This window comes from Astatotilapia calliptera, chromosome 6 (genome assembly GCF_964374335.1).
Source record: "Astatotilapia calliptera chromosome 6, fAstCal68.1, whole genome shotgun sequence".
Classification (NCBI taxonomy): domain Eukaryota; kingdom Metazoa; phylum Chordata; class Actinopteri; order Cichliformes; family Cichlidae; genus Astatotilapia; species Astatotilapia calliptera.
The window spans coordinates 15,334,877-15,346,063 of NC_137427.1; the positions used below are offsets into that span (position 1 = coordinate 15,334,877).

Here is an 11,187-nt window from a genome sequence, read left to right on the forward strand (position 1 = left end):
CCTTTTCTGCACCACGGACCGGTTTAATGTCAGACAATATTTTCACGGACCGGCCTTTAAGGTGTCGCGGATAAATACAACAAAATAAAATGACACGGCCAAGACAAAAACTGTAGTATTTTGTAAATATATTAATAAAGGCAAATTCACTGTGTAATTGTGTAACTTTATTAGCAGCGTCCTCCTGAAATGCGCTAACAACATTGAGAGTAACATCCTCCTCTCTGCCCCTTAATGCTCTCTGGTCGCTATGGTAACGTGTAGATATTTCTTTCAAAATAAGACGCACAACTACAACCCGGGAAAAGACCCAGGGAAACCGAGTTAATGATAAAAACCCTGAACACCATAAATTTCACACCCGAGCCTCAACTCTCGCGGCCCGGTACCAAACGACTCGTGGCCCGGGGGTTGGGGACCGCTGTCATAGATCATTCCCCATTTTTTCAATACAAACAATGGCAGTAAGAGCCAGTTTTAATAACCTAAAAATGTCTCATTTTGACCTTTGAATCAATCTATTGACCTTCAACGAGAGGTCAAAGGTCAAATGTAGTATATTTAAAATTTTACACAGTACTTTCTATATGATAATAGACATGACACTTGTAAGAATCATTTCTAAGTTGTAGTTTTTTTGTGTTATTTTTCAACCAATAAATCATGAAGTTGACTTTTAAGACTTTGGTGGCTTTAAGACAAATTTGAACAAATTGATAACATGACCTCAATCTGCACTCTTACAAAGCTGAATCAGAATTCATTCAAAACGTTTTCCACTATTGTGTGTAGAAACAGAATGATGCACATGCGATTGCTACCAAAAACATAACCTCCATGGTGGAGATAACTATGACAGAAACATGACATTCTAAAAGGATTTGTCACAATCTTGCATACCTGAAAATAAACCCAGGCCAAAATCACTCAAACTACTGTCCACTTTGTGCCTGTGTGTGTGTGTGTGTAAACAGAGGTGCATCTCCAGGCTCCACTGAGCTACACGGCGCTCTCTTTTGGCCTCGGTGCTTTTAATTAACTAGAAAATCTCAAAAAATCTCAAAAATGAAATGAAATGAAAACATTTGTAAACACATGCTGATCACTGTGGCAATATTGCTAATAGTGTTTTTGCAAGCATTAGTTTTGAAATACAAGGAACTGCCCAGGATTTAAACCATGTTTCAGAAGCATCGTAAAAGTTCAAAGGGTCGTCGTCCATCACTTCCTGTTTCTTGCACAATTTAACACCGAGGGTGTTTTGACCACATGTTAGGACCAGTGGGAGGCTTGCAGAGACGTTATTTACTGCCCTATTTCTAAAACATACTAATGTAAATTTTGAAATATCTTTGCATGCCATGCATAACCAAATGGTAAAGATCTCTTCTTAAGTATGAACAACATCATGTTAATTTTAAGTACTTACTTTAAACAGTTCGGTCCATAATTTGCTGGACAAAAACAGATTTTGTGGTTTTGCCTCTGTATACAACCCCACTGAAATTCAGATTAGTATGTGACTGAAGTGCAGGCTGTCAGCGTTGATTCAAAGAGTTGAACAAAAATGATGATTCATGACTTTAGACAAAGTTGTCTGTATTTTTTGTTTTCGGTTTCAATAAAAACAAAATTACCACAACAGTCGGGTACGTGTGGTGTGAAGAAATCTTCTGAACACAATTGAGTAAAATCAAATTAAATGAATTATTTTACCATTTGAACAGATGCCAGAGTTTTCTTCCCCAAACAGGCTGAAATGTTGATTCACTCTGACTCATGTGGGATCAATTGTACAAGAGGAAAAACTTGATAACTTGGCTTCAGTTAAAACAAATGTGTAACCTTTGCAGTTATGCAATGCCACATAGGAGAGGGGGAAGCACTGCTGACCTTTGTATATTGAGTGTGCCATGTTTAAGGTGGATAAGTCATGCTACCCTGAATCCAGTGCAGAGTTATCATAGTTTTGTATCTTTTAGGTTTTTATCTTCATTTAATTTAGAATTTTTTTGCTTTTGGTTCAGTTTCGTTTCAGTTCGTTTCCTGGTCGGGTTTTTTCTGGTTTCAGTTTAGTTTTTATTGTTTCAATGTGTTTATCTTTAGTTTTTATTAGCTCAGTGTTAGTCTCCACAGTCTCAATAGACACACAAGTTTTAATAAAATTATACCAAACTAACAAATATTACAACTAAGGATATTTCCTCTCTATGTTTTTTTTATTTTAGTTGTATTTAATTATAGGTTTCCAAAGGTATTGAAGTAAAGCCTAGTTTTTATTTTTTAAGTTAATCGAAATGTTTTTTTGCACATCTAGTTTTAGTTTGGTTTTAGTTAACTGTTAAAACCTTGATCAAGTACAACAAAGAAAATTACAACTGTTGCTATACTACTCACCTCTAAGTTAAGTGCACTTTAAAAGCCTTAGTTTAGATAAGTTAAAGCTCCAACCACGCTCGTAGTATCAAACATTACTGCTTGACGGACAAACTGAGATCAGTAAAATTCTTTGTACTACTTTAACTTATTCAGACTTTATCCTCTTTTCCATGTAGTAGGATGTGTTTATCAGACCCTGTCTTTGGACGATACACCTTACTTTAGCAAATCTTAAAACGAATAAACTCAAAAGAATCCCCTATCAATATTTCTTTCTTCTTCAATTTTTTTTAATTATTACAAAGTTAAGAGTACATATACACAACATTATACTATATTAAGAGCTCAGCTTTTGTTGCACACAGCACTGCTTTTATTAATATTTGAACAATAACTCTGAATATCTAACCAGGAATGATTAATCAGTGGGAGTCTCATACTTGGTGTCCCGTTAATACAAAAACACTGGAAAACACACCACATGTCCACAAGAATTAAAGTCTAAACACAGCTTAACTGAAATAATAATAATGATCACTAATATAACAATAGTGACTCTGACTTTGGATAAGCTATAAAGAAGATGGATGGAAGCATTAACAGTGCTGTGATTTTTCCTGTACAACTATATTCCTCAGTATGTGGAAAGAAACAAAACAAAAAACAAATAGCTCGATATCACTAAGTACACCTGAAAAATAAGCATCAGTTAAATCAAATGCACTGACCGAGGATGTATTTTGCATTTACAATTTAAATTATTAAAGTATTGTTGTAACCAGTACTGTTTTTTGTACTTTCCTTCACATAAATAAAGTCATTTCACTACACTGCTGAGACTCAACACACCCTACCACAATGCCTGTGGTATATAATACACCTCCAACACTGTACACAGCTTTGCATGAAATATTAAACGCTGTCTTGGGAGCAACACAGTCAAAGATTTAGATCCAAGTTCCTGTTCCTCTTCGTTGAGAAGGTTAAAGTCTCGAGTGGGGCAGAATCAGCGGTAGGCGCAGTGTTGCTCCTGGTGCTGCCGCAGGTCCACTTTATGCTGGAAGCTGTAAAGGCATTGTGGGCAGCGGTAGGGCCTGTCATCCCTGTGCTTTCGGCTGTGGGTGATGAGGTTGGAGCTCTGGCTGAATGCTTTGCCACATATCTGACACACGTGGGGCTTCTCCCCTGGCAGACAAACAGAGAGAATTGAACGCTGTTATTGTTTGCTTTCAGAATCCAGATATGACACAAAAACTAACCAATCAGGTTTAGAATCTAAGGTTAAAAGATTTATCAAAGGGAACTGTTATGTTTTCCTTTCTTTCATATTTGTTGCTTTTACAAAGGTGGATAATAATGAGCTTAGTGTGCTCTATAATAATCCCTGTGGGCAAAGAGCTCAGATTTTTTTTGGTCTTCGATGTGTATGACATCAAACAGAGAGGATATCGTCATCTAAGATGAACACTTTTGAACACAGAAAGCCCCACCCACCATCTGAGGGGCAGCCAATCACAAGAAAGCTGGCTAAAATGGTGCTAAAACTGCTTGTTTCAGACAGTGGATAAACGAAAGGGTGGCAACAAAGTCCAGGAATATATATATGTAATATAAGCTTTATTATTAAAAAAAGTCAACGCTACTCTAGTAGAGCCTGAGAATAAAAAGACATATAAAGGAATTACATATGTACTAACTCTGTGTAGTGGATCTGAAGGTCATTAATAACGTAAAACGTTGTACTTTTACGTGTGCTGGAAACATCATCAGGAAGTAGTCTGAGCCTTTTTACAGTCTGACTTTTATGCCAATTTTAATGAGCCAGATTTCATATTAGGCAAACTGACTAACTTAAAGGATACTAATATACACACGTATGTTAGTAGTGCTCATTTTAGCAGAAAACACCAGACTGGTTTACTGAGAGCAGGAGTGCACCAACTCACCGGTGTGGATGAAGGTGTGTTTCTTCATGTCAGACTTCTGGTGGAAGCGTTTGCCGCAGTACTGGCAGGGATAGGGCCGGGTGTCTGAATGAATGAGCAGGTGAGTGGAGAGGGTGGAGGAGCGCTTGAACACTTTTGCACACACCGTACAGCTGAATGTCCGCTCCTGAAAACAGCAGACAGTCATGGATCTGACAAAGCTCTATCCCAATAAATGGTTGATTTTACATCCAAAGATGTAACAGAATAATGCATTTAAAGGCAAAGTGATGCTGACCTTCCCCCTGCAAGGTGCCTGCTCATTACCAGCCCTGCCGGACTTGATGTGTGCCACTGACATACGGGCTCTGCCTCTGTGACTCTTACATATGTGAGTTTTCAGACTTGACAGACATGAAAATATCTGCAAAGACAAGTTGCAACAATTTAACATATCAATGAGGAATTTTTAAGTTATGGCTCATTAGAGGTTAGACTTTTCAAACAATCAAAGGAAGCTAAGGAGCACTGATGTATTCATTAGTTAATATTGTGTTTCTTCAGTCTATAAACTTTTACATGACTGAAATTGTTGAGCCTAGTTCATGGTTCATGGGTCTCTTGGAGGACATTCGGAGGATTTTTATGAATATATGGAAGGTTACCCATCAAAAAAATTGCATCACCTTCAGAATAACTGAAAAAAGGCATTTCTAAAATGAAACGTAATAAATAAATAACTGTATTGTGCATTTTAATATTTTATTTGTTGTAAAAATGACTCCAATAAACACAATCTACGATATATGTCTTGCGGCCCTATGCTGATGCTGATTGATTGATGATATATGTCTTTTTAGTCTTTGTCTTCTGGTGGATGTTTGTTAATCTGTCTTAAGTAAAGATATCTTTATAGATATATAATAATATTATTATTACACAATAATAATAAAATATAATAATATAACAACAACAGCAATAATAATAATAATATACTAATACCCAGTACATAATAAAAAACTAAAATGCAATAAAATCCAATGAAATAGTACTTCTGTAAAAATCATAGAAAATAAATCTAAAAATAAAAAGTCAAAATGAAATAAAAACAGGAACTTCATAAAAAAAATTGTTGTAACCTTTCCACATAGTAGGCACTCCTGCCTCGGAGCGCAGATCTTAGAGCAGCTGCTGCTCCTGGTCTCTCTCAGGATCTGATGGTGCTCCAACTCTCTCAGTTCGGACAGTTTATCTGGATATCCAGACCTCACCTGAAGACTCGACAATACTTCTGGTTTGGGAGGCTGAGAAACAACTTTCTCCACTTGGCTAAAAATATTTGCGTTGACAGGACTGCAGGCCTCAGCAGAACTGTGGTCTGAAAAGAAAAGCAGACAGACGGTTTTTGAAAAATATGAAAAATATGTTTTTTTTCTTTAATTAACACGGGAAAAAAAGTTGGGTCCTTGTTCTTTTATCGGACCAAACAGAGCTGCTGCTGATCACATTTAAAAGTGTAAAGTTTAGTCTTAGGAGAGCTAAAACAAACAAAAGACGTTGTCACCCACCGTATGATTGAGGACTGAATGGGTGACGGCTCCCATTTTCATTACAGAACTTTAAGTCCTGCTGTAATAACACAGCGGCGATTGCATTATCACCGTTTGTCTTCGGTTTGGTGTACTCCAGGGATGCGTCCCAGGCTCCCGCCCTTTTTTCCAGTTCACTGAACATTACTGCAGTGGCTCCAGGGCTGGGGCTTCTTGCCACGTGACGAAGGTGGTGCAGCCCACCGCGCTTCACCAGGAAAGAACGAGGCATTGCTCCGGGGTCTTTTGCTCCTGCTGTAATCCTGTTTTTAAGGTACCTAGAAAATGAAAATAAAGTTAATTCAAATGCAATATATGTAAACAGCCTGTTGTAAAAGATGTAAGAAATAAAGCAACTAAAGTAAGTTTTTTATGCACACAGTAAAATTTTACACTAAAGACATAAAACAAGGTGAATGACCAACAGGTCACACATTGTGTCTATAATACCCAAAAGAGGGCAGTAGAACTGTACTTTCTATATAGTTTCCTGCTTGAAAGTCAAATACATATACAGAGTTAGACTGTTCAGCAGATACTGTTTTTCTGATAAGTAAATCAGAAAAAACAACCCAAAATGTGTATTTATTGATTAATGTAACAATTATTGATGAGGCTGCTTCTCACCCTTTTATGTTCTGTAAATGTAAATAATTTTAAACATTAAAGTTACATTAAATGCTTATTTGGGGTGCAATACTTATTGCACAGATACACCTGAGGGTGTGGATGTGGATAAACTGAGACAAGCTTTAGGAACAACTACGAGGCACAAATGCACAAAATGAAACTAACACAGAGTGAGCATGAAGCCAGCGCGCAGCGAGTTCTTTATAAATTCAAATTTCTTAAAATTTCATCAGAACAAATAAAATTCCTGTGACCTCATTGGTGATGTTTGGAAGTGAGACATTTTAAAGTGAAGTCATCCTGATTTTTAGCCTGTGTTTATCTGTAAATACCAATCTGGAATCTTGAGTTGCACTCTGTGTGCCTATAAGGGTGCATCTGTGGTTTAGCTTTCCTCTCACTGGGCTGCTGACGATTTATCTGAAACTGTTATTTAGCAGAAACGTGAGCCAGGACCAGAGTGCACACGTCTGGGAGAAACACAATTTCCTCCTTCAGTTTAGCGAAGAAAGCTCAGCTTGCTGTCAGCCACTGAAAAACTCAGCTGATATTGTTTTGTTGCTGTGATTATTTTGCTATAAAATGCTAAAAAAACCCCAAAACAAAACAAAAAACTTCCACTATTATCAAGTGTGCCTAAACTTTTAACTTTAATTTGTCTCCAACTTCATTTAGAATGGCAACCTTTGGTGCCCTTTAATTTATTTAACTACTTTATTGAACTTCTTAGTTTTGCCAGCTTGTTTAAGGTTTACTCTTGTGCACACAGGACAAAGTTTTTCCATCACAGATGACAGCGAGGATCTCTGCTTCCTGAAGAAAAACAAGTTAAACTCCTCACACCTTTTGTTTTGTTTCATTAGTTAACACTGAAGGCTAGAAATAGTATTATTTTTTATTGACATCATCATCTTTTCTCCAAATGTGGTTTCAGACATTCGGAGTCATATCAGAGCTGTGAAAATGTCACTTAACAGCACCACAAATCATGACTCAGTGCACAAATGTGCATGCTGTGCAGAAACTGAGGTATCACACCACGAATAAAAAACAAACAAACAAAAAACGCTGCAGCTTTAAAATCGTTTTTTTCAAATGAAGCAAAAATATGGTTTAACTGATAGGACTTGCACATGGGTGACAAGTTAAATAAAGTAGCAGTGAGCGGACGGCTGAAGGCTCTGTTCAAGGTGCAAATCAATGCAAAGCATTTGGAGCGATCGTCTTTATCCTAATGTGGTCTGTTCTAGTACGACGAACCCTCCATCCAGAGAGACGCCGCTGATTCAAAGCATGATGAGCATAAAAATGTCACACGCTATGTGCTCACTGGATATCAAAGCAGCTGAAGAGCCCTTGCAGAGCTTGGATCGACATCTGAGACAGCACCACCACCATCAACATATGAAGAATACCAAATATCTATTATATAATGGGTAAATGAGTAAAAGGATGGATGATAAATATCTCCAGAAGAGTACAAGTGATTTACAGAACAAATACCAGGATGCACAGGCTCTTATCTGGTGGCCAAACACCTCACTGAGAGTCTTTGTTCTGGTTTTTCTTCGAACCTGTCACCTGTCTGTAGTACCAGGAGCTGTAGGTGAATTCTTAAAATGAAAGAAGCTTCCCAGATACTCAAGCCCAAGTTTGTAAGCTTGTTTACAGTGATGAAAGAAGCACTCAGATCTGTTACTTGGGTAAAGGTAGCAATAAGAAGAACAATAAAAAAAAAAGTAAATATCCTGTATTAAAAGTAGTAAAATGCAAAAACGTACTTAAAAATAACTTGTTCTATAGAAAAACGGCCCCATGTCCTGACTTATTTTAAATAAAAGTGCTGCGGAGATTCATAAATGTTATTTTATTGCAACCGAAGTAAGGCTATTTTTATTTTAACAGCATATTCTGCATTTAGGTAGTTTCCTAACTGGGTTCCCAATCTGGGGCAGGAGGGCCCCTCCTAAATGTTGCATGATAAATATGTGTAGATCATTATACAGGAAAAAACAAAAATAAACTTCTGGCACACAAGTTTGCAATAAATTTTGAGCCTTCAATTATGTTTTCTGTGCAAAATATGGAATGAATTTAACGTGTTTGCGCCTCGAATAGAGAAACGTGACAACTCTGCGAAAACGTCTGCAGCGCTTTGGTGTTTTTCATGTTTTTTTCATATATACAATCTTACTCTTTAAAAAAACAGCATCAGACAAAAACAATGGGGTAGTAAATTATTTCAGTCTGAACTTTAGTAATGCATAGAAATAAACTAGGTGCAAATCCTCAAGTACAGGTAACAGAAATCTGTTTAGTAAATGTAATTTCACCGCTTTATTGATATTTAGCTACTGAAAGTTATTTCCTTATGTAGTTATTACAGACAAAGTAAACTGATTTAAATTTCTGGAAATCAGATAAGATCAGGTCTGCGCTGCTGACTTGCTGATGATTTGTTTTGCTCAGGGTAGATTTATGGATGAAGGAGAACTAACTCTTTGCCTTTGATTTAACATCAAGTGAGCTTACAAAGCTTTCAGAGGCCTGATGTTGACATATATGTGCACTGACTTAAAAGTTTAGTCATTCACCTCAAATTTTCTTTATTAGATGAGAGATGTTTTACATATTGCAGTAAAACAACTGCTGCAGTGCATTTTTAGACAAAGAAATGACGTGTTCAGACAGGTGTGGACCGCTGCCCATGTTAATGTGTTTTGTGAAGTGTCTGACAAAATTTAGATCTGACATACATGTCGACATGCTGCAGCCACTTTCGGTATGAATGGGCAGCTAGATGAAGGAAGAAAGCGGTTTATTTCTACATCTTTGCACCAGAAAATCTGGCCTGACATACAAAAAGCTTTGCATGCCACCAGCTTAACTCTGCCCTGACTAAGATCCTTTCTTTTAAGGATGATAAAATGACAAGAAGGTACTTCTAGATGAAACTTTTCCACATTTTTTGAGTCTGCTGCATAAAACAAAACATGGCCTCTTAAAGTAAGTCATAATCTGAATCAGTCAGGTAACGCTTGCAGTAATCCACCTCATTTCTTTTCTATATATAATTTTAAAATCTAACTTAACCTGAGTTGGAATGAGAAAAAAAAATCTACAAAAAAAGAGAAAAGAAATAAAAGTGTAAATACTCACCAAAGTTCTCCTCCCAGCACTTCTGAGCTTCATACGCACTTTGCATAAAATAATACGGGAACCCCTGAAATGGAGTTAAAACGGTCACATGTGCGATCAGTCTGCCGCCGAGGTGGACTGTGAGACGCTGCTGACATCTGAAGGTCGCTCTAATGCGAGCACAAGAGGATGAGGAAGTATTTTAGATTTGACACTCCAACCACACAGCTTCCTCAGACAAAACACACACAAACACTCGCAGCAGCAGCAGCAGCAGCAGCAGCGCAAAATCAGTCCAGTTTTACTTTAAAAAAAATGTGCAGATACATGACACGTCGCACAAAAACACACCGGCATAAATCAGAGAGGAAGTGGATGGACTGTGCTGAAAGTTCTTAGGAAAGTTTTGACACTCTTGTGTTGACACAGTGTTGTTACCAAACACACCAGTGAGGTGAAACTTATAAAGAAGCTCGGCTGATGCAACGGCAGATTCCTTTCCATAGAATTTAATGAAATCATTAAGCTAAAACATCAGTGACAAATAAACACAAGAGGGACAAGTGTGAATACATTTCTGTGGAAGGTTTTGAGAAATACTTTCATAAACAAATGAAATATTACCGCCTACGTTTCACTAAAGCAGACCTCGGAGCGACTCTCCTGGTTAGAACTGTCGCCTCACAGCACGGAGGACCTGGATTTGAAATTAGTGACCGAGGCTTTAACGTGTGAAACCAGCATGTTCTCCTTGTGCCTGTGTGGGTACTCTGGTTTCCTTTGACAGTGGCCGCAGGTGTGAATATCCAGGGTGCACCCCACCTCTCGGCCCATCACAGCTGGAACAGGCCGCTGTGCCCCTGTGACCTGGATAAATGGATGCGTGCTCTACATATTTAACTGTTTCCATGTCGTATAACAGGAAGCAGTTTTGACCAAATATTTTTAAACACAGTTGGCGCATTTCCTTTGGATACTAAGTCTATTTTATTTAATTAGCACAAAATCACAATAACAGTTTCCTCAGTGCGCTTAATATTTTAAGACCCTGCAATAATACAGAGAAACACAAGCACTTGGCAACAGTGAGAAGGACAAACTCCTTTTATACTGGAAGTAACCTCCAATATAAAGGGAGGGGGCGGTCATCTGCTGCGACCGTGGGGGTGATGGGAGGGAGACAGGACAAAAGGCACGCTGTTGAAGAGAGGCAGAGATTTATAATAACTAATGGCTCATCTTTGCTGCAAGTTTTTTCCCCACGTTGGTAGAGCAGGTCACCTATTGATCTGAAGGTTAGTGGTTCGATCCCTGGTTCCTCCAGTCTGCATGTTGTGAGTGTAAATGTGTATGAATGTAGTTAGGAAGCACTTGGTTAAGAGAAAGTGTCTGGTTGGGTGAATGTGGCATGTTGTATAGAGCACTTTGAGTAATCTGGGAGAGTTGAAAAATGTTATATAAGAATCAGTCCATTCACTGTCTGAACAGAGTTTCGTCATGTTACTTTTGCACTGTTATGCACTTGT

The 11,187-nt window shown here is 37.9% G+C and overlaps 1 protein-coding gene across 1 annotated transcript; it reads right to left on the reverse strand.

Moving 5' to 3' along the window:
* Nucleotides 1-2,647: 2,647 nt before the first annotated feature.
* On the reverse strand, nucleotides 2,648-10,053 carry LOC113023258 (uncharacterized). Its single transcript, XM_026169282.2, has 6 exons — nucleotides 9,683-10,053; nucleotides 5,873-6,171; nucleotides 5,444-5,682; nucleotides 4,603-4,728; nucleotides 4,326-4,491; nucleotides 2,648-3,564 (listed from the first exon to the last, which is right to left on the reverse strand). Exons 2-6 carry the CDS (start codon nucleotides 6,123-6,125, stop codon nucleotides 3,386-3,388), a joined length of 963 nt encoding a protein of 320 aa, XP_026025067.1. The 5' UTR covers nucleotides 6,126-6,171; nucleotides 9,683-10,053; the 3' UTR covers nucleotides 2,648-3,385.
* Nucleotides 10,054-11,187: the final 1,134 nt, after the last annotated feature.

What these genes read in the sequence shown, in the direction of transcription:
- LOC113023258 (XM_026169282.2), bottom strand. Translation starts at nt 6,125, where the DNA reads ATGCCTCGTTCTTTCCTGGTGAAGCGCGGTGGGCTGCACCACCTTCGT. An exon ending in ATTCAGTCCTCAATCATACG is followed by an intron (nt 5,683 to 5,872) that starts GTGGGTGACAAC and finishes TTTTCTTTTCAG; the next exon opens with ACCACAGTTCTGCTGAGGCC. An exon ending in AGTGCCTACTATGTGGAAAG is followed by an intron (nt 4,729 to 5,443) that starts GTTACAACAATT and finishes TTGTCTTTGCAG; the next exon opens with ATATTTTCATGTCTGTCAAG.